At 43.8% G+C, this 23,357-nt stretch overlaps 1 protein-coding gene across 1 annotated transcript in view; it reads right to left on the bottom strand.

Annotated features, from left to right (window-relative positions):
* Positions 1-7,520: 7,520 nt before the first annotated feature.
* The window catches only part of lrig3 (leucine rich repeats and immunoglobulin like domains 3), a 28,956-nt gene continuing 13,119 nt past the window's right edge, over positions 7,521-23,357 (bottom strand). Inside the window, exons 8-19 of the mRNA XM_022749396.1 lie at positions 14,412-14,555; positions 12,330-12,410; positions 12,170-12,241; positions 11,570-11,641; positions 10,729-10,892; positions 10,082-10,417; positions 9,715-9,996; positions 9,126-9,602; positions 8,852-9,010; positions 8,617-8,757; positions 8,213-8,467; positions 7,521-8,125 (exon numbers count right to left, since the gene is read on the bottom strand). Of these exons, the coding sequence (XP_022605117.1) occupies positions 7,881-8,125; positions 8,213-8,467; positions 8,617-8,757; positions 8,852-9,010; positions 9,126-9,602; positions 9,715-9,996; positions 10,082-10,417; positions 10,729-10,892; positions 11,570-11,641; positions 12,170-12,241; positions 12,330-12,410; positions 14,412-14,555 (2,428 nt within the window). The 3' untranslated portion in view covers positions 7,521-7,880. The remainder of the gene's footprint in view (positions 8,126-8,212; positions 8,468-8,616; positions 8,758-8,851; positions 9,011-9,125; positions 9,603-9,714; positions 9,997-10,081; positions 10,418-10,728; positions 10,893-11,569; positions 11,642-12,169; positions 12,242-12,329; positions 12,411-14,411; positions 14,556-23,357) is intronic.

The raw sequence follows: 23,357 nt of genomic DNA, 5'->3' as shown, positions 1-23,357 counted from the left end.
GTGAGCAATACAGTGAGCGCTTTGCATGGAAAATGGATATATGGTTGAATAGAAGTGCAGTGGAAGCAAGAGCCCCCATGTAAATTGCTAGATGTAGATTTGAGTCACAGTATAGGCTTTGGACATGTTGAGACGCAACACTGTGAAAACGAATGAACGTGTGAGATGAGTTTGTTGTTCACGGATATTCACCTCTGGTTTATTTTGCCCCTTAAAATTCTTACTGCGATCTACACTTTTGTCTTACCTGTCTTTCTGTTTTTGTGCAATATATTTTCACTGACCCATCCGGACATCTTTATCTTCATCTACTTTGACAGGGCTTTCCAGACACTCTGTCAAGAGGATCAAACAGGCTCAAACAAATTGAAAAGATAATTGCAGGCTGCCAGCAACAACAGCCACCAGCCACCATGTCACAGCTCTCTTTGCATACAGTGAAGGAATGCATCGAGGCTGGAGCGTCAGATAGTGTTGAAAGGAGAAACGGAAACCACCTGGAGCTTTAACCAAACTCACAAGGTCACCTTTCCTCATTTATCTCCTCCTGTGACTTGTAAAAAAAAAAAAGAAGAAAAAAAAAAAAAAAAAGGGGTCAACGCTTCACCAGCCTGGACTCATCCAGACGGAGTGTTTGACTTATGCTAACACAGCCAACAATTACCTCGTTATTGGTAATTTGTTTGGGATTATTTCTGAGGTGTTTGACACCACAACCACGGGAAGGTTTGCTAAATTTATACTGTCTGAATGTTGTGTTGTTTGTGCAGATATTTGTTACTTCATCACATTTTCAATGAAATGTTTTGTGGTTCCGGACCTTGCCAATGTACCCAGGTCTGTAATCAAAATACATAATTTTGGAAACTTTACATTGAGGAAAATTACCTTCAGAAAAATGCATGTGTTGGCTTGGTATTTAGAATACACTGTGTATCCTGGAAATAAGTCTTTGAGAGATAATATGTGAAGTTGTAAAAGTAAAACAAAAGAGTGGTTAAGTGTCCCAGGTGCAGGGAGACAGCTCAGCCTCAGGCAGCGTGTTTCAGTGTCTCGCTCATAAATCTCCACTCTCATCACTAAGCAGTCACACCTTCGCCTTCCCCTTCAAAATACACACTACAAAATATACAAAATCTCAAAACATGGCTGTGGTTTTAGCGAAGATACGTAATGAGGTCAAACAGCGTGCATACACACTAATTCATTACACCTTTAAGATTGATTTGCTGAGAGTTAAAGGAGACTGATACCACCCATGTCTGTGTTAAGAATGTAGAGCCAAGAGACGATTAGCTTCCCTTAGCATAATAACTGAAAACTGGTGGAAACTAGCTAGCCTGGCTAAGAATGAGGTAGCGCTGATGATAACGCTAAAATGCTGATGTTTAGCAGGTGATGTTGACCCACCATCAATGGCCATTGACGAACGTTTTAGCACCATATCAGAAACGATCACCCTCCATATTAACACACCTGAAAACGCATACATGCATGACCATTTACGTACACTGGGCATGTGCAAACCAGTGTAAACAGGACGCAGATTGTCTACTCTGCAGTTGATTAGTTGCACAACAGCTGCTAACAAGGACAAGAAGATCAGTAACAGTTGTAATTAGTAATCCATGTTGCTTTCATCACTGGTAGTCGAGGCTGACAAGACCCAATCAGGGAGCGACCATTGGTGTCGTTGTCTGCATCATTGTTTTCAAAAGTCTACAACCCAACCCCAGAGTTTTCAAACTAAATGCGTTTTAAAACTAAAACGTAGTAGTGTGGACGTAACCTAAGCTAAACTGTCTGACTCCAGCTTCATACCTAACAGACCGACATAAGACTGGTACTGATCTTCTCCTTGAATTCTCTGCAAGAATAAGTGTTGGACTGTTTGAACCTCTAGACGCAAATATTTTGCTGTATGTAAAGACTCCAGATTTCATCATTTCAACTGTTCTATCAGACGTTGTCACCCGTCCTTAAAATAAGTATGTACACATTAAAGTAACAGAAAAAGAAAATTGGAAAGCAGGATGGGTGTGAAGATTTGAGCTGTGGCTACAGACAACATCTCTCTCCAGTACCTGGGAGAGACTGTGATTCACAGCCCGCTCGCCGTCTCAGCCATTATGGTTGTGTCTTTTACAGGCGCTGGGGTGTCGGTTACTGCTGTCCACAAACACACAGGCAGCCTGACTGATTTAGCTCTTTAGATTTGTGTGGAATTAGTCACAGTGGAGGGCTGGCCGGGACAGCGGGGAGTTTAAGACATTGTTGGGAAAGAGAAAGCCTGGAGTAGGCGGTCTTTTTTTTTCTTTCTGGTTTTACGACCCCTCAGGTTTCCACCTGTGCTGACATGGCTGAGAGTTTACAATAGTCCTGAAAGAGTTACAAGCAGCCGGGTAAAAATTCCAGGCGTTTTTTTTTTTCTTCCTCTTTTACCCCTTCTCTTTTTTTTCCTTTTTACTGGAAGGGTGGGGTGGGGGCTGCAGTTATTGTGGAACATTTGTCAGGCTGCCAGTTGCAGAGGCAGGGCCAACTGGTGATTTATGGCAACATCTGCAAGATGCAAAGCCCTTGTGTATGCTTTTAATCATACAAAGAGCCGTGGCTGCATTGGAGATTGAAAAGAGATGGTCTGATGGGGTCTGATGGGGTTTTATGGAGTCCGTGCTGGGATTCACACTGATGGCAACTCGTGTGAACATGTTATATGACCGTGGGATTTCATGCAGTTCAGTGTTTCCAAGCTGAATTTGGCTTCAGCTCGTGTTTGCACTAAGCAAGTGCTGTTTCTGTGATGGTCAAAAGATTCTCCCCTTGAAGATAATCTGCGAAAGATTGAAATGTTTTGTTGCATAAGAGGAAGGATGAGCAAAAAAACATGCGTGAATGCAACACAATAAATGTTGCTGGATCTGTCTGTCAACAGTCGGGAGGTCGGAGTCAGAGTGGTTGTGACCTCGCATACCGAGAGCAGGGGTCACTTAATTTTTTCAATCTGCATTTTAGCACTAACAAAGCATATCTAATTTTGAAACAAGCTCAGTGGTCGTAAAAGTCAGACACAGATCCCCCAGCAGATTTCCTGAGCTTCATAACAGAGGAATAATAATTTCTGCAAGCCGCCTGTAGCTATTCAATATAATAAACATCTGTCTTCATGTCACCACATCTGGCAACAATGACGGCAAATTAGCTACAAAATTCAGAGTGTCTGGCAATGAGATAAGGCCGCGGCATGCTAAATTCATTTTCTTGGGTCAGTCTCTTGGGGTGTGGAGAGCAGAGGTAGCCTGAGGAGCTGACCCCGGATCAGTGTCTGACTGTTAACGTGAACAAAGTGGGGTCAGAAAATGGGGATCAGACACTGATCTGAGAGCAGAGGGTTGCAGACTCCATCACTTGTCTGCCAGTCATTGGTGGTCTGAAGGAACAGTCAACTTCCTGTCTCATTTCGCTGGACGCAGAATCAAAGAGGGGAAATTATTCTGCAATCTGGCCGGTGTTTTCTTTTTTCCCCCCGGCTGGAAATGTGAAGGTTGTCGCTCGCTACAGACTCCTGGATCCACAGCGTCTTTTAAAAGTGGAAAACCTTTTCTGCCTCAGTCGCTTGTTAGGCCACAAATTGTTTTTTGGTTGCAGCGATTTCAGAGACTCTCCTAAAGGAGTAAATAAACCATTCAGAGGGGAATTACATCCACCCGCTTAATTGTAACACGCATAGTTTAGTGAAGTGTAAAACCTTGCCTACAAGAAGGGATCAAGAAGGTTTGAATCCACCAGACCAGCTGCTAAACTTTGAAAGGGGAAGAAACTTTCTTCCCACAGTGGCTGTTAAGTGACCCTGAGCAAAGCAGTTCAAGGAAAAAAAAACACAGATCCTCTTACACTGTTAACAATCTTCAATTTTGATTTTTTTTTAACACAATCTAGGAGTAATTCCATCATGTAATGTAATGTAGCACCTTATCTGCTTTCCCTCAACCTGTCCGACTTATTTGTTCTTCAGCCAGAGATTTCCTTCATTATGTCTTCTGACAGCTCCTCTTAAAACGGGTGTGAACTTGTTGTGTTCAGTGTGTACATTGCTGTAGATGTAGAGTAAAAGTGAATCATAGTGAGTCTTTATAAGAGCAGGAGTTACTGCTCACACTCAATCAACCTATCTCGCAGCAATGTTGCATTCTGGTTTACCGTCTGGTGTGAAGGTAGAATTTAGTCTGCCTCTTCTAGAAATTAATTTTCCCACTAAAAGACGAGCTGTTTTATAACAATGCTAAAGTGTCTGAAAGGTTCCTTATTTTCCACTTTTCCAGTGTTTTATTTGAAGTGTTGATCCATAAGAAAATATATTTGTGGTCTTAAGAACCAAAAACCATCCCTATGTAGTTTTACATCTCCTCTCTCAGACTTCTCTCTGGAGCTCTAGCAAAAACAGGTCAGTGACCAGTCAGCCAATCAGTAAAGAGGCTCAGAGCCTTCCTTTGATTGACTGACTGTTTTCTGAGTGATCAAAAAAAAGAAAAAAAAAAGAAATACAGCTGATTTCAGGTAAACACTCAGAAAAAAACAAATCTGCAATGTTGGATGGTGGTTCCAGGTGGGCGGGGCTTGTGGCATGGCTAAGAGCTTTAAGTTGGCTTTTTCCTGCAACCTTCCAATGGCTCCTGTGGGGCCTGAAGACTACTGCTGCAGTTCTGAGAAGTAGACCTTCCTGTTCTGGTCTGACATCTGTTTATCTAGATCTCACATGCATCACCAGCTCATCATACATCATTTTGACCACACAAAGGTTTGAAAATTTACTTCCAAACAATACAATGTGTCAGTCCTATAAATATCACCACATTGTGTTGGACGAGAAGTGCAATCAAAATCCACTGAGTTTATCATTCATCACTTGCAGGCCCCACTTATCCATCCTGGAGGGTCAGGTTTGTTGGACACAGTTTCTACTCTGACTCAACACGACTCCACACTGAGATAAGGTCATTAAGCAGAAGTGGACTGGGCCCTTGAATGTTGCCTCAGCAGCGGCAGCAGCAGCTGTTTCCCAGGTGTTTGGATGTGTGTGGCTCCACCATCTTGTCTTAATCGCAACCTCCTCAAAGAACTGGCAAGACTTCCAACAAACCCCCTCATTCCTTTACAGTGGGGTAAAGACATACAAACCAGCACAGCATAGCCAACAGCCAGGTGTACTTTAACATTAGTCAGCCAGACGGATGGGAGAGAAATAACACATCCTAGGAAAGCAAATCTCATCATCAGCATTTCCATACACAAACTGAGAGGAGTCAGATCCAAACACAGACCTTATGCTGTACATGCTTTATAACAAAACAAAGTCCATTTTACTGCTTTTCACTCCACTTCATTTCACGTTGCCAGATTGAATGCAAGACTGAAACAAATAGCCTTCAATAGGGGATCTGACTATATCCCCTCAACCCTGCAGGCACCACCATCGTGAATCTGCCATTTCGTAAACACAGCTCCTCTGTGGCAGACAGCGAGCCACAAGACGCTTTCCAAGTGCAAGTTTCAACAGCTAGCCCGGTGCACAAGCACACCTTTTTCCCTCATGTTGAAGAGGAGAGGCCTGAAACAACAAACCGCCAGGCGAGAAGGGCTGGGGGATCAGGGAGGGGGAGGGGGGTGAGTCATCCAGCAAACAGACAGTCTAGTTTGGACTAAGGAATATTGTACCAGACTATTCCAACAGGAAGTGTGTGTTTAACTAGGTTATAAGTATCATTTAATTATTAGCATCTACATCAATAGAATCATTATTAATGACAGTGGTTGCAGCCGTAACATAGGTCGTGGCTGCAGGAGTAACATTAGTATTATTGTATGAGATAGTAGTACAGGAAGAAGGAATACTAGTTGTATGTTAACTGCAATAATGTTAATAGTAACAGTATGTGTAGTGGCAATAATGAAAGGATAAGTTTGGGTGTTTTATTCTGTCTAAATGCAATACTTACATCTGTAAGTACACTGTGAGGGTTAGTGGGTGCTGTAATTGTTCATCCTGTCAGTACTGGCCCTGATTCGGCCCCTAATGAGACTCCAACAAAAGAGAAAGGGGACAAAACCTGATGCTCTTCTCCTTTTGAGCAAAACTGCAGTATAATGCTATAATGCTAGTTCTAAAAAAAAAAAAACTCAGGCCGCTAACATGTCAAAAGGACTGTGGACTTTGTAGCACATCTCTTTCACACTTTGCACTAGTAGGGGATTTCACTGCCTGTATGAATAGGACGAATGTGAGCAATGACTCTTTCGACGTACCTATCTGCAGTATTATATTAAGACAGTCACTATACCTACTATTACTACTTCTACTGCCAGTGATGCTAATATTACTACCACTATTCCTTCTACTACTAATCTCTCAGCTACTTTTACTTTTGCTAGTAGCTAGTTGCTAGTAGTTGTGGTAGCTCCAGATATAGCGAACTACTGCAGTGAGCTAACATTAGCAGTAACATAGGCAACTGTAGGAAAAGACAGAGTAATTAGTTATAGTAGTAGTGTTGGCAATGGTAGTAGTAGTGATAATAGTTATAGTGTTAGAACTTGTTCATTCAGTAGAAATAATTGTGTCTATTATCTTTCACACAGCTAGCATACGTGTACGCACCTTGCAAATTAGGTTAGTAAGCGTCATTACAAGACGAAGGTCTTCAAAGTGATTTTTGAATACAGAAAGAGATTCTGCAGTTTAGTAACTCCTTCCACCACCAAGGGACCACACAGGAGAAGTGTTTCCTGCCTCGGAGCGACAGCAGTACTAGTCATTGTTCATTTGCAGATCGTAGTGAACAAGTTACACCTGAATGAGGGCTCTCAGGTGGCAGGTGTGTGCGTGCTAGTGGCTGAGCGTTAGTGACCTGACCTGTAGCTTGTGTATTATTTGTGGTTTACTGAAAAATTACTTTACTTCCTTAACAGAAAGAATTTAACGAGGTGATATTTGTTGGAAGTTGCACCAGTATTAGTAACAGCAGTGGTGGCATCATTTAGCTTATATGCTAATAGTTCCCTTCTGAATTTTTGATGAGGCTCCTCACAACACTGCCTATCAGAGACCAAAAGACTTTAAACTAGAGCTTAGCCATATGGTTGAAATCATTAATAACCATTTTTATTTGCAAAATAACCTGAGACCAAAGTCTTAAGCCTGCTTTGTTTCATTGATTTGTAATGCTAATTTATGGGACATTAACATATTATCCTGAAAGTCAGTACCGGTAAATGATAATAGTAAATTATTACTCAGCCCTAAACCAGATTGTGACACCAAACAGTTAAACATCCTCTCTCTGTGGAGGGGCCGATTGATGACAGACATGTACTGTCCTTGGCAGTCTGTGGTTCTGCTCTACAGGCCAGTGTTTGACCCCCTCCACCAGCTCCAACACATCTCCTACATGATAAAGACAGTAACATCACTGAAGACTCGTAGCACTGAAGTGAATGTAGCAGCACACATTAAGGTGTTTTTTTATTGTTAACATATGTGCAAAATGTTGCTTCATTCAAAGCTGGAATAACTGAATAGGCAGGGCGCAAAATACTCATACACAAAAGGTAAGCAAAAATAATGGAATCTGTTTATATACAATTTACAAAATATAATAAACTTTATATAAAAAATGTATATATTCATCTATATTATTAAACTGAAGCCATGTCCTTAAAGAACAGCTGTTAATATGCTCCTTGTCATTCCTGCAGGAACATCAAATTGTCCATTACATTCACTCGTTGCACATTTGAGGAGTCCTTTATTGCAAAAGTGTCCATTCAGTGAGGTAGAAGTTTTCATTTTTGGTTGTCCAAGAGCAAACAGGAGCTCAGTCACTCGACTAAGTGCTCGTTCTACGTTGTGGCAAAGGATCAGTCCTGCTGTTGTCGAACGGCTGTTCATAAACGCTGTTGCTCTGCTCGGATGCTGAGTCCTTTGTGAGACTATTCTCCTCCTGGTCTGAATCAATGTCCGGGGCAGCGTATGGGTTCTCATGCAGGGTTATTCCGTTATGCGTCACTGATGGAGGGCCAAAGCCTGTGTACAGGTCCTGCTGAGGCCTCCAGGGAGCTTTCCCAAATGTTCCTAAGTGAGACAGGTACGACAAGAATTCAGACCAAAGCATGGATAAAATCTGGAAACTTTTGGAAAACCGATTAACTTCAGACCTACCCATGAAGGTGTTGCAGGGAGAAAGGCACTCATGTGGTCGGCCGTAGTCGTTCACATCTCCCTCCTCCACAGATGGTCGGTGGTCGTTCAGCTGGTGTGAGGGTACGTGATGGAGATTGGCATTGGGGAGCTGCATCAGGACTGTGGAGGAGCATAGGTCAAAAGGCTCAGACAGGAAGTAGTCCCTCCTTTTGGAGCTGGTCAGACTGCCGCTGTAGGAGTCAATGCAGACGGGCCGTTGGTCGATGGAACAGCCTGAGAGTAAAAAATGGAAACTATTAGTTCTTTAGTACAAAAGAGAAATTCTAGAGATAACACATGCACTTTACGTGGCTTTGGGCATAAAGTTCTTTATCAACAACAGATTAATGATCAAAGGAGTTGACTAAACCAGCTGTACAGACCTGTGTAGACCTCTGATGGGTCAGTGGGGTACATGTTGTCTCGGCGAAGCAGCGAGCCTATTGGACCTTGATAATGGCAGAGCATAGGATCGATGGATGCCTCCATGTCTGTTTCACTTCCTGTGTCCAGCTGACAAAGACCTGTATGCGTGAATGAACAGCGTCATGTATAAATAATGTGATGCTGCAGGAGGGTTATATTTTACGACTAGAAAAGAAAGGGCTGGTGTTTTACCGTTCATGTCTTTAGGCTGCAGGTAGAAGCCACTAATTGACGATGGCATGTACTGGTGACTGCTGCCGCTCTCTGATGGGATGTAGCCATCCTGGCGGTCTGCCAGGGTGCCCTGGGAGGACAGATAGCTGGGAATATCGGCAGGCAGGTTGGTCTCATCTGGAACACAAGGACATCAAGTTATAAGGACATCAAGTTATATCACGCACTTTCAGTAGTATAGTTCACAGATTCCCAAAGCGAAAAAGGTAAACTCCAACCATCATGACCTCACCTGTGTTGGTGACGCTGCAGTCCTCGTTCCGTCGTCGGGTGTGGTAGATGATGACCACCCAAACCAGTGAAGTGCCCACCACGCAGCACACCACCGCTATGATAACGATTCCCACTGTGGTCCACCCATCATCGTCCGATCCTGCCCCGCCTACCATGCCAACCCCCACGCCTCCCTGCACGCCAGGGTCACAGTTGGGGTTGGATATGACTGCCAGTCGAACGTTGCCCCTCTCTGTTCCCAGCGCATTGGACATCTCACAGGTGTACTTCCCCGCGTCAGCCTCGGCTGCGTCAACGATGATGAGGAGCTGGTTGGCGGCTGCGAAAAAGTGTCGCTCGGTCACAACCAGGGGGCTGTCGTCTTTGGTCCAGTTCAGCCTCGGGGGAGGGCTGCCGCCGGCAATGCACTGGAGGACGGCGGTTTCACCCTTGGCCACAGTGCGATCCATGAGGGGCCGCAGGAAGGAGGGTGTTTCTGTCAGAGGGAAGGAAGCCACAAAAAATTAATTATTGGTAAGAAAAACGAGAGAGTAGCAGTTTATATTATATTCCTTTTGACTTTCCACCATGGCAGCGCCATTTCTCACCTAGAACAGTTAGCGTAGCGTTAGCAGAGATGGCTCCAGCTGTGTTCTGAGCTGTGCAGCTATAAACACCGATGTCCTCAGTCTTGACATCCACTATGAAAAAGACGTCGTCCTCCGGCATGACATGCATGCGGCGTTCGCGGGCGGCAGGAAAATCTGTCCCTCCGTCTTTCTGCCAGGCAATCTGTGGGGAAGGGTGACCCACGGCGGCACACTCCAGCCTGGCTGTTGCTCCAGCACGGATACTCAAGTCCATGGGCATCTTGGTGAAGGAAGGGAGCACTGGAAATGGGAAAGGTTTACTTTAAAGACCTCGTACATAAAGACAGATGCCAAACAGCTGGTTTTTTTCCCATCCCATACTTACTGTTGACAGTGAGCCTGGCCTTGGTTGAATAGGACGACCCAAAGTGGTTGGAGATGACACATTGGTACTTTCCCTCACTGGAGAACTCCACGTTGCGTAGCTGCAGGGTGGTCGTATACTCAGTCACCTCCGTCTCGCCTCCTGCCCCCCCCTGCACTCGCAGGTGGGCCTGGTTGTGGATCTCTGCGTCGTTCAGGGCCTCATTGTCTTTCTTCCAGGCGAAGGTCATGGGTGAGTCGCTGGAGCTCGCCGCAGAGCAGACGAACGTCACATTGGTGCCCTTGAGGGCCGACTGGGTCTCCGGCTGAACGGTGATCTGAGGCTTTGGGAAATCATCTAGGAAAAACAAGAGTGAATGTTTAAAATATAATCTACACCGAACTGAATTATTTTCTACTTAATTCTCTCACAGTAACCAGGAAAGCTGAAAACTTCATGTGGTAAATTTCCATAACTTTCCCTACGTGAGACTCTTTAGTTCGTCCAGGAGTCGTTGAGGAAAATACTGAACAATCTGGGTCACTTTGTAAATGGAAAACCTGCCTTGGATAAATTCTGGAGGCATTACGGTATATGGTTTTGTGTGTGTGTGTGTGTGTGTGTGTGTGTGTATAAAGGTGTTACACCAAGTGAAACGCATCACTCACCACACACAAACTCATCCTGGCTGACGGCAAACACGCTCCTGCCCTTCAGCATCTGCGGGTGGGCGCAGCTGGCATTGACGCAGGGCAGGAAGGTTTGTTCTGCCACCCAGACGGGAAGCCACTTCAGCTGGCAGTCGCACAGCAGGCTGGAGGTGTTCAGACGCCTGCAAGGAGGGGTGGGGGGGTGGGGGGGATACCAGACACACTGAGTCCACTCTGCAGTAAAATCATTTCAAATGGTTGGTTGTCCGATTCCGTCTTCCTCTCAGGCATTTAGATGATTTTAGAGAATTATATTATCACATGAATCAGCTGTGGCTAATGCAGAAAATAGACAAACTGAAGGACAAACTATTCGCTTGTATTGCGTTATACTCCCTGAGAAGACTGTCTGTGTTGTAAATATGAAGCTGGAGCCAGCAGCCAGTTAGCTTAGCAGAGCACAAGAAGTGGAAACGGGGAAACAAGGAGCCTCCATAAGTGTGAAACAATTTATGTTTTTTCTTTGCGGGGGAACTATTTCTTGATTTTCTGTTCTGTTGTTTCTCCCTGAAAACATTACTCCCATGTAAACTGTGCTTGAAAGAGTACACCAGCAATGTGTCTGTAATTTGTCTTACACACAATCCATTAAGTCATGTAACATGTAAGACTGACTTTTGATTGACTAACCTTCAGTGGAAGGAGACAAAGGAAAACTGTGAACCTGTTATTAACATTGAAGTAAGTGCTGTTTGGTGCTGACTTTCCCAGCAGACTGTAATGAGTTTCACCTGGTGCTCTGTCCCACATCAGCACTAATTCACTAACTTAAACTGTCCTTGAACATGAGCACACTTACAGCTCCTGCAGGTTCTTCATCTGGGAGAAGGCGTTCGCTTGGATGGACATGATGGCGTTGTTACTCAAATCTCTGCGGAGCGAAGGGAAAAGAAATTAGGATGGTTACGATCCGCGGAGAAAGACGCAGCTATTTTCCTGCCAACATCAGCCGTGTGGAGAAAAAGGCTACGAAAAAAAAAAAACTTCAATGGAGAGAAGAAAAAGAAGGTCTGGGCTCCAGAACAATAAAACTCTGGGCAGCAGTTTGCTGTGTTAATCATGAGAGGCCCAAGTCTGGGCTGCTATGAGCTCTGGCAGCGGCTGGGAAAAAACTCTAATTAGAATCAAATGCAGCTGTTGTACACACACTCACTCTCACACACACACACACACACAATCCTCTCCACTTGCCCTGGTGATCGATACAGTCTGGCACACATGTAAAGATGCTAATGGCAGAGTTTTTTCTGGATTCCACATCAAAGCCGGGGAATGGGAGAAGACAGTTTGGGTGCATGGCTCTTAACAAACAAGCCCCTGTGTCTCAGTGTGATTCATCCTGCTTTAGTTTACAGCTCGCACTTTTGGAAACAATCAGTGAAACATGAGGCCGACTCACAGGTGATGCAGCGCGTCCAGGCCAGAGAAAGACTTCTTGGTCACTGAGCGGATCTGGTTCCCCTGCAGAAATCTGGGGAAACGACAAAACGTCTGATCAGCTTCGGACATGACTTTATCTCATCGTTTTCAAACATGACCGATTGTGGATATGAACTCACAGTTTTTTCAGCTTGTCCAAAGCAGAGAAAGGTCCATTCATGTCCTCGATGGTCCAGGAGATTTCATTATTCTGGAGATCCCTTTAAGAGGAAACAAAGACAGACCGCATTGTAAAAAAAAAAAAAAAAAAATCCACACCCAGAAAACAACTGTGCTTGCGATGTTAATAAAACTTTATCCGGCTTTACATTTCATAAGGGGGGAGGGGTGTTTAAGACTTTAAAACTATATTCAAGGCGGCTCCATTCCTTACAGGAAGTTCCTTCCCGGCCTTTGTGGCACTTTTTAAAGTCTGCGATGGCTTTTCTGTGTTACATAGGGGGAAAAAAAGTTTTACAAGGAAGTGCTGCGATGTAACATGTGTGCTGCATTTGAAACTCAATGTGTGGTGACAAATATATATGTGAGTTACCCTCAAAAGGGAATGTTGCCTGTGATCCAAAGTTATTATCGTTAACTAAAACTAAAGAAAAACAACGCAGACTAGATGTTAAAAAACATTTTCGTTAACTGAAAAAAAATAAAGACAAAAAAGACAAAACTAACTAAAACAAAACAAAAAATATTGAGAAAATATGTTTAGTTTTCGTCCTTGTCAGTTTATTTCATACATATGTCGGGTATTTTGGTGCCTTCCCAGCTGATTGGCTCTCAGTGTACGACCAGTACATGTGCAAGTGTCCAAAACATTCACTGTATTAATGATGTCAAGTATTTTGTCGTTAATTAACTACAGTGATGAGCCATAGAGCTGCTGGACAGTTGAAGCTGCATCTAATTCTAACACTCAAACTAACTAAACTAGAAGACCTGCAATTAAATAAAAATAAAAACTAATGAAAATTAAATACCATAAATCTTTGATGAATCTGAGATATTTCAGTTTTTTGGTCTTGAACTCCACTCAAACGACCTCATTCACTGCTAATGCTTTAGCTGCTGATTTCCCAGAATGCCTTTCAGCTGACAGCTATTTTATGGTATGAAAGCCTGTATATCTTAGAGCCTAGTTATAATGTGTTTACCGAACAGAGATTTACACATCATTAAAATGAAACTGGTTGCACCACACTAACTAGTAACAATACGGAGGCTCTACAAACAAATCCTCTTGCTCTTTGATTTTGAGGGAATGACACCAAGCCCTGATTATAACTGTTGATGTTCACTGAACATTTTTTTGTTATTAAACTGTGGCTGCTAGAGAAAACATGGAGACATTTATCCTGCTATCCACACGAAGGAAAATACACCAAACAACTAAATACACAGTGTTAGAATCAAAAAGCCAAGAATTTCCCAGAGAAATTGCCTCCTTTGATCCTTCGGCTGCTCTAATGCTTTCAAACTGTTATTTTCCTCCTCGGCATGCCTGGTTATGGCTGATTGAGATTGAGGAAGGGTGTGTGTATGTGTGTGTATGTGGGAGGGGGGTTGGGGGGGAGGGGTTTGAAGCCCTGAAGCAATCCATGTCCACCTAGCTGCACACCTGCCCTACGGTGACCTCAGCAGCACAGCTCACATTTGGTTCCAGTTAAAGCAACCAGGGGAAACGTTACGAAGCCTCTCTGTGGGAAAGGGGGAGGGAGGAAAGGGAGGGGGGTTGTTGAGGTCGAGGTTGTGCATTTTTTTTTATGTGTGTGGAGAGACCTCAACACACTTAATCTATCTCACATCCCCAAAACAAATCAGGCAGGATATTTCCAGTCAAGCAGAGAGGACTGATGTGAAGCTGGGTTTGAACAGGCTGCGAGGGGGGTAGCACAGCCACCGACGGGGCACCAACAGATTCGTAGGTACATTTGATGTTATTACACACAGCATCTGAAACCTGAAGCTTCAAACGAGTCCAAGGAATCACTCATTTTCTAGTTTTCTCTGATACTAATTTTCAACATTTTTTACAGAATTAAAGGGAGACTTTATTTTGATATGGTTTTGTTTGGTATTGTGGTCTTTTAACTTATTGTTGGGTTGTTGTATGTAGTTTATGATAAGTCACGATAATGAGGACGTGTGACCAGTGCTGAATTAGAATGAATTAGATGCCACTTTGTGTTAAAAAGATGAATTTAACTTACAGCATCTGCAGGTTGGAGAGGCCACGGAAAGCTCCATCGGCAATGAAGCTCACGCGGTTGTTCCCGATATGGAGCTCGTCCAGCAGGCTGAGGCCTACAAAGCTGGATTCCTCCAGTCTGGACAGGTGGTTGGAGGAGAGGTTACTGTAGGACAGATACAGAAAAAACAACAACATGAGAATAGGTGCCCAAGAAGCCTGGAAATCACACAAATTCAAATATACACAATAATCACCATCTCAAACCTCATCCAGTATCATGCTGTTTACATGTCACAGTTTGCCACATTTCTCACCTCTATGCCTCCAGAACAATAAACTGGTTCCAAAGTCCCTTTTAAAGGTCCCATATTGTATAAAGTGAGATTTCCATGTGTTGTTTGATTATAGATCAGGTCTAGGTTCTATATTAATACTGTGACAGTGTCAAAGCCTCAGTCCACAGAGAAATGGAGACAGCCTGTATTCAGAAACTGAGCCTTAAAAAGAGCTGTCAGGACTTCTGTAACTTTGTGATGTCACAACTATACAGTGCTGAGTGTATGCTGAGTGTTTACCTGAAATCAGCTATATTTTTATTGGATCACTCAGAAAACAGTCAGCCAATCAGAAGAGAAGCTCAGAGCTTCCTCTCTTCTGATTAGCTGATTGGCCTGTTGTTACTAGAGCTCCAGAGAGAAGCCTGAGAGAGGAGATGTAAAATTACATTGAGACAGTTTTGGGTTCTTCAAACCACAAATAAATCTTCACAAAAAAAAAAAAAAAAACACAAGAAAAGTGTAAAATATGGGACCTTTAAAATTCACAGATTTAATCTAAAAAGTTTATACAGATAGCTGTCTCTACAAATGAGGGGGGTCAGGTTGAGGACACAGCTTTATGCAGTCTACAGTTTTTTTGTTTCATGTTTACACATTTATGAAATCACCAAACTTAAATGTCTGGAAATAGAAAAAAAATTCCTTGACTTATCTACAGTCTGTGACTGTGATTTCATTTCATGATAACCTCTATTCCAAGTGAGTCGGAGAAGATTTAGCAAAGAAACAGAAATCGTAAACCAAACAGTTGTGAACAACGAGCTTTTTAAGTAAACTCAGATGAGAACACATCAGATAGCTGGTCACGCTCCCAGCCGACACACGGCTTGTTTACTCTCAGGTTCATGTGATAAGAGCGAGAGAAACATGGGGGGGAAAAGAACAACAACCTATCTGTGAAAAAAAAAAAAACGCTCCAGACACTGCAAACACAGCACTGACCGCTGCTGTAAACAACAGCCACAACAAAGGAAATCCAATCTGCTTCCAGGAAACTGTGTTGATGAGCAATCGGGAAATCATGTCTGAAGGGTTATGTCACATTTCACAAGGAAACTGGAACTAATATTTTAATCTTCAGATTTTCTGAAAGGAAAAATAAGTTTGACTTCCGGAGGCTGATGTTTTGTCTCAAGTGACAGCAGAGCAGGAAAGAGGATAAGGGGGTGTGTAATATTTTGGCAGTGCTTTCCTGTTGGCACTGACTGGCAGTGCATAAGAGACACTGCTTTGTCTATGTGTGGGTGTGTGTGTGTGTGTGTGTGTGTGTGTACATGGGGTTTGGCGATGGGAGGAACTGGAGTGTGAGGAAGGGCAGGCGGGAGTGCCAGAGAGGAGGAGAGGGCAACACAGGGAAGTGTTGGGAGTTCAGAGTGTGAATGGAAAGTGAGGAGGGGATAACGAGGGGTGTAGGGGGGTGGGGGGTGGGTTTTCAAAACAAAATGGCTGCTGCTTGATGCATTCCATATCGCAGGATGGGTTCTCGCTTTGGTTCTGCATGAGGAAGAGTCTGGGAATGTATTCGTCTTTTTCCTGGGTGAAGGTGTTCTACCACCCCACCACCCCCCACCCCCTACACCCCTCGTTATCCCTCCTCACTTTCCATTCACACTCTGAACTCCCAACACTTCCCTGTGTTGCCCTCTCTCCTCTCTGGCACTCCCGCCTGCCCTTCCTCACACTCCAGTTCCTCCCATCGCCAAACCCCATGTACACACCACACACACACACACACACACACCACACATAGACAAAGCAGTGTCTCTTATGCACTGCCAGTCAGTGCCAACATGGAAGCACTGCAAAATATTACACACCCCCTTATCCTCTTTCCTGCTCTGCTGTCACTTGAGACAAAACATCAGCCTCCGGAAGTCAAACTTATTTTTCCTTTCAGAAAATCTGAAGATTAAAATATTAGTTCCAGTTTCCTTGTGAAATGTGACATAACCCTTCAGACATGATTTCCCGATTGCTCATCAACACAGTTTCCTGGAAGCAGATTGGATTTCCTTTGTTGTGGCTGTTGTTTACAGCAGCGGTCAGTGCTGTGTTTGCAGTGTCTGGAGCGTTTTTTTTTTTTTCACAGATAGGTTGTTGTTCTTTTCCCCCCATGTTTCTCTCGCTCTTATCACATGAACCTGAGAGTAAACAAGCCGTGTGTCGGCTGGGAGCTGACCAGCTATCTGATGTGTTCTCATCTGAGTTTACTTAAAAAGCTCGTTTTCACAACTGTTTGGTTTACGATTTCTGTTTCTTTGCTAAATCTTCTCGACTCACTTGGAATAGAGGTTATCATGAAATGAAATCACAGTCACAGACTGTAGATAAGTCAAGGAATTTTTTTCTATTTCCAGACATTTAAGTTTGGTGATTTCATAAATGTGTAAACATGAAACAAAAAACTGTAGACTGCGTAAAGCTGTGTCCTCAACCTGACCCCCTCATTTGTAGAGACAGCTATCTGTATAAACTTTTTAGATTAAATCTGTGAATTTTAAAGTCCATATTTTACACTTTTCTTGTGTTTTTTTTTTTTTTTTTGTGAAGATTTATTTGTGGTTTGAAGAACCCAAAACTGTCTCAATGTAATTTTACATCTCCTCTCTCAGGCTTCTCTCTGGAGCTCTAGTAACAACAGGCAATCAGCTAATCAGAAGAGAGGAGCTCTGAGCTTCTCTTCTGATTGGCTGACTGTTTTCTGAGTGATCCATTAAAATATAGCTGATTTCAGGTAAACACTCAGATCACTCAGCACTGTATAGTTGTGACATCACAAAGTTACAGAAGTCCTGACAGCTCTTTTTAAGGCTCAGTTTCTGAATACAGGCTGTGTGCATTTCTCGTGGACTGAGGCTTTGATACTGTCACAGTATTAATATAGAACCTAGACACTGATCTATAATCAAAAACACATGGAAATCTCACTTTATACAATATGGGACCTTAAAAGGGACTTTGGAACCAGTTTATTGTTCTGGAGGCATAGAGGTGAGAAATGTGGCAAACTGTGACATGTAAACGCATGATACTGGATGAGGTTTGAGATGGTGATTATTGTGTATATTTTGAATTTGTGTGATTTCCAGGCTTCTTGGGCACCTATTCTCATGTTGTTGTTTTTTCTGTATCTGTCCTACAGTAACCTCTCCTCCAACCACCTGTCCAGACTGGAGGAATCCAGCTTTGTAGGCCTCAGCCTGCTGGACGAGCTCCATATCGGGAACAACCGCGTGAGCTTCATTGCCGATGGAGCTTTCCGTGGCCTCTCCAACCTGCAGATGCTGTAAGTTAAATTCATCTTTTTAACACAAAGTGGCATCTAATTCATTCTAATTCACACACTGGTCACACGTCCTCATTATCGTGACTTATCATAAACTACATACAACAACCCAACAATAAGTTAAAAGACCACAATACCAAACAAAACCATATCAAAATAAAGTCTCCCTTTAATTTCTGTAAAAAATGTTGAAAATTAGTATCAGAGAAAACTAAAAATGAGTGATTCCTTGGACTCGTTTGAAGCTTCAGGTTTCAGATGCTGTGTGTGTAATAACATCAAATGTACCTACGAATCTGTTGGTGCCCCGTCGGTGGCTGTGCTACCCCTCGCAGCCTGTTCAAACCCAGCTTCACATCAGTCCTCTCTGCTTGACTGGAAATATCCTGCCTGATTTGTTTTGGGATGTGAGATAGATTAAGTGTGTTGAGGTCTCTCCACACACATAAAAAAAAATGCACAACCTCGACCTCAACAACCCCCCTCCCTTTCCTCCTCCTCCCTTTCCCACAGAGAGGCTTCGTAACGTTTCCCCTGGTTGCTTTAACTGAACCAAATGTGAGCTGTGCTGCTGAGGTCACCGTAGGGCAGGTGTGCAGCTAGGTGGACATGGATTGCTTCAGGGCTTCAAACCCCTCCCCCCAACCCCCCTCCCACATACACACACATACACACACCCTTCCTCAATCTCAATCAGCCATAACCAGGCATGCCGAGAGGAAAATAACAGTTTGAAAGCATTAGAGCAGCCGAAGGATCAAAGGAGGCAATTTCTCTGGGGAATTCTTGCTTTTGATTCTAACACTGTGTATTTAGTTGTTGGTGTATTTTCCTCGTGTGGATAGCAGGATAAATGTCTCCATGTTTCTCTAGCAGCCACAGTTTAATAACAAAAAAATGTTCAGTGAACATCAACAGTTATAATCAGGGCTTGGTGTCATTCCTCAAAATCAAAGAGCAAGAGGATTTGTTTGTAGAAGCCTCCGTATTGTTACTAGTTAGTGTGGTGCAACCAGTTTCATTTTAATGATGTGTAAATCTCTGTTCGGTAAACACATTATAACTAGGCTCTAAGATATACAGGCTTCATACCATAAAATTGCTGTCAGCTGAAAGGCATTCTGGAAATCAGCAGCTAAAGCATTAGCAATGAATGAGGTCGTTTGAGTGGAGTTCAAGACCCAAAAAACTGAAATATCTCAGATTCATCAAAGATTTATGTGTTTTAATTTTCATTAGTTTTTATTTTTATTTAATTGCAGGTCTTCTAGTTTAGTTAGTTTGAGTGTTAGAATTAGATGCAGCTTCAACTGTCCAGCAGCTCTATGGCTCATCACTGTAGTTAATTAACGACAAAATACTTGACATCATTAATACAGTGAATGTTTTGGACACTTGCACATGTACTGGTCGTACACTGAGAGCCAATCAGCTGGGAAGGCACCAAAATACACCGACATATGTTTGAAATAAACTGACAAGACGGAAAACTAAACATATTTTTCTCAATTATTTTTGTTTTGTTTTAGTTAGTTTTGTCTTTTTGTCTTTATTTTTTTTCAGTTAACGAAAATGTTTTTAACATCTAGTCTGCGTTGTTTTTCTTTAGTTTAGTTAACGATAAAACTTTGGATCACAGGCAACATTCCCTTTTGAGGTAACTCACATATATATTTGTCACCACACATTGAGTTTCAAATGCAGCACACATGTTACATCGCAGCACTTCCTTGTAAAACTTTTTTTCCCCCTATGTAACACAGAAAAGCCATCGCAGACTTTAAAAAAGTGCCACAAAGGCCGGAAGGAACTTCCTGTAAGGAATGGAGCCGCCTTGAATATAGTTTTAAAGTCTTAAAACACCCCTCCCCCTTATGAAATTAAAGCCGGATAAAGTTTATTAACATCGCAAGCACAGTTGTTTTCTGGGGTGTGGATTTTTTTTTTTTTTTTTTTTTTACAATGCGGTCTGTCTTTGTTTTCTCTTAAAGGGATCTCCAGAATAATGAAATCTCCTGGACCATCGAGGACATGAATGGACCTTTCTCTGCTTTGAAAGCTGAAAAAACTGTGAGTTCATATCCACAATCGTCATTTTTGAAAACGATGAGATAAAGTCATGTCCGAAGCTGATCAGACGTTTTGTCGTTTCCCCAGATTTCTGCAGGGGAACCAGATCCGCTCGGTGACCAAGAAGTCTTTCTCTGGCCTGGACGCGCTGATCAACCTGTGAGTCGGCCTCATGTTTCACTGATTGTTTCCAAAAAGTGCGAGCTGTTAAAATAAAGCAAGGATGATCACACTGAGACACAGGGGCTTGTTGTTAAGAGCCATGCACCCAAACTGTCTTCTCCCATTCCCGGCTTTGATGTGGAATCCCAGAAAAAAACTCTGCCATTAGCATCTTTACATGTGTTGCCAGACTGTATCGATCACCAGGGCAAGTGGAGAGGATTGGTGTGTTGTGTGTGTGTGAGAGTGAGTGTGTGCACAACAGCTGCATTGATTCTAATTAGAGTTTTTTCCCAGCCGCTGCCAGAGCTCATAGCAGCCCAGACTTGGGCCTCTCATGATTAACACAGCAAACTGCTGCCCAGAGTTTTATTGTTCTGGAGCCCAGACCTTCTTTTCTTCTCTCCATTGAAGTTTTTTTTTTTTCGGTAGCCTTTTTCTCCACACGGCTGATGTTGGCAGGAAAATAGCTGCGTCTTTCTCCGCGTCTAACCATCCTAATTTCTTTCCCTTCGCTCCGCAGAGATTTGAGTAACAACGCCATCATGTCCATCCAAGCGAACGCCTTCTCCCAGATGAAGAACCGTGCAGGAGCTGTAAGTGTGCCATGTTCAAGGACAGTTTAAGTTAGTGAATTAGTGCTGATGTGGACAGAGCCCAGGTGAAAACTCATTACAGTCTGCTGGGAAAGTCAGCACCAAACAGCACTTACTTCAATGTTAATAACAGGTTCACAGTTTTCCTTTGTCTCCTTCACTGAAGGTTAGTCAATCAAAAGTCAGTCTTACATGTTACATGACTTAACTGGATTGTGTGTAAGACACAATGTACAGACACATTGCTGGTGTACTCTTTCAAGCACAGTTTACATGGGAGTAAATGTTTTCAGGAGATAGGTCAGGAAATATCGTTTCCACTTTCTTGCAACAGAAAATCAAAGAAATAGTTCCCCCGCAAAGAAAAAACATAAATTGTTTCACACTTTGGGAGGCTCCTTGTTTCCCCGTTCCACTTCTTGTGCTCTGCTTAAGCAACTGGCTGCTGGCTCCAGCTCATATTTACAACACAGACAGTCTTCTCAGGGAGTATAACGCAATACCAAGCGAATAGTTTGTCCTTCAGTTTGTCTATTTTCTGCATTAGCCACAGCTGATTCATGTTGATAATATAATTCTCTAAAATCATCTAAATGCCTGAGAGGAAGACGGATCGGACAACCAACCATTTGAAATGATTTTACTGCAGAGTGGACTCAGTGTGTCTGGTATCCCCCCCACCCCCCCACCCTCCTGCAGGCGTCTGAACACCTCCAGCCTGCTGTGCGACTGCCAGCTGAAGTGGCTTCACCGTCTGGGTGGCAGAACAAACCTTCCTGCCCTGCGTCAATGCCAGCTGCGCCCACCCCGCAGATGCTGAAGGGCAGGAGCGTGTTTCCGTCAGCCAGGATGAGTTTGTGTGTGGTGAGTGATGCGTTTCACTGGTGTAACACCTTTATACACACACACACACACACACACACACACACAAAACCATTATACCGTAATGCTCCAGAATTTATCCAAGCAGGTTTCCATTTACAAAGTGACCCAGATTGTTCAGTATTTTCCTCAACGACTCCTGGACGAACTAAAGAGTCTCACGTAGGAAAGTTATGGAAATTTACCACATGAAGTTTTCAGCTTTCCTGGTTACTGTGAGAGAATTAAGTAGAAAATAATTCAGTTCGGTGTAGATTATATTTTAAACATTCACTCTTGTTTTTCCTAGATGATTTCCCAAGCCTCAGATCACCGTTCAGCCGGAGACCCAGTCGGCCTCAAGGGCACCAATGTGACGTTCGTCTGCTCTGCGGCGAGCTCCAGCGACTCACCCATGACCTTCGCCTGGAAGAAAGACAATGAGGCCCTGAACGACGCAGAGATCCACAACCAGGCCACCTGCGAGTGCAGGGGGGCAGGAGGCGAGACGGAGGTGACTGAGTATACGACCACCCTGCAGCTACGCAACGTGGAGTTCTCCAGTGAGGGAAAGTACCAATGTGTCATCTCCAACCACTTTGGGTCGTCCTATTCAACCAAGGCCAGGCTCACTGTCAACAGTAAGTATGGGATGGGAAAAAAACCAGCTGTTTGCATCTGTCTTTATGTACGAGGTCTTTAAAGTAAACTTTCCCATTTCCAGATGCTCCTTCCTTCACCAAGATGCCCATGGACTTGAGTATCCGTGCTGGAGCAACAGCCAGGCTGGAGTGTGCCGCCGTGGGTCACCCTTCCCCACAGATTGCCTGGCAGAGAAAGACGGAGGACAGATTTTCCTGCCGCCGCGAAGCCGCATGCATGTCATGCCGGAGGACGACGTCTTTTTCATAAGTGATGTAAAAACTGAGGACATCGGTTGTTATAGCTGCACAGCTCAGAACACAGCTGGAGCCATCTCTGCTAACGCTACGCTAACTGTTCTAGGTGAGAAATGGCGCTGCCATGGTGGAAAGTCAAAAGGAATATAATATAAACTGCTACTCTCTCTTTTTCTTACCAATAATTAATTTTTTGTGGCTTCCTTCCCTCTGACAGAAACACCCTCCTTCCTGGGCCCCTCATGGATCGCACTGTGGCCAAAGGTGAAACCGCCGTCCTCCAGTGCATTGCCGGCGGCAGCCTCCCCCGAGGGCTGAACTGGACCAAAGACGACAGCCCCTGGTTGTGACCGAGCGACACTTTTTCGCAGCCGCCAACCAGCTCCTCATCATCGTTGACGCAGCCGAGGCTGACGCGGGAAAGTACACCTGTGAGGTCCATGCGCTGGAACAGAGAGGGGCAACGTTCGACTGGCAGTCATATCCAACCCCAACTGGACCTGGCGTGCAGGGAGGCGTGGGTGTGGCATGGTAGGGGGCAGGATCGGACGATGATGGGTGGACCACAGTGGGAATCGTTATCATAGCGGGGTGTGCTGCGTGGTGGGCACTTCACTGGTTTGGTGGTCATCATCTACCACACCGACGACGGAACGAGACTGCAGCGTCACCCAACACAGTTGAGGTCAGATGGTTGGAGTTTACCTTTTTCGCTTTGGGAATCTGTGAACATTACTACTGAATCTCTCTCTT

This window comes from Seriola dumerili, unplaced genomic scaffold, assembly GCF_002260705.1.
Source record: "Seriola dumerili isolate Sdu_G_001 unplaced genomic scaffold, Sdu_1.0 BDQW01000138.1, whole genome shotgun sequence".
Taxonomy (NCBI): domain Eukaryota; kingdom Metazoa; phylum Chordata; class Actinopteri; order Carangiformes; family Carangidae; genus Seriola; species Seriola dumerili.
This window is presented reverse-complemented; position numbering and strand designations above follow the sequence as displayed.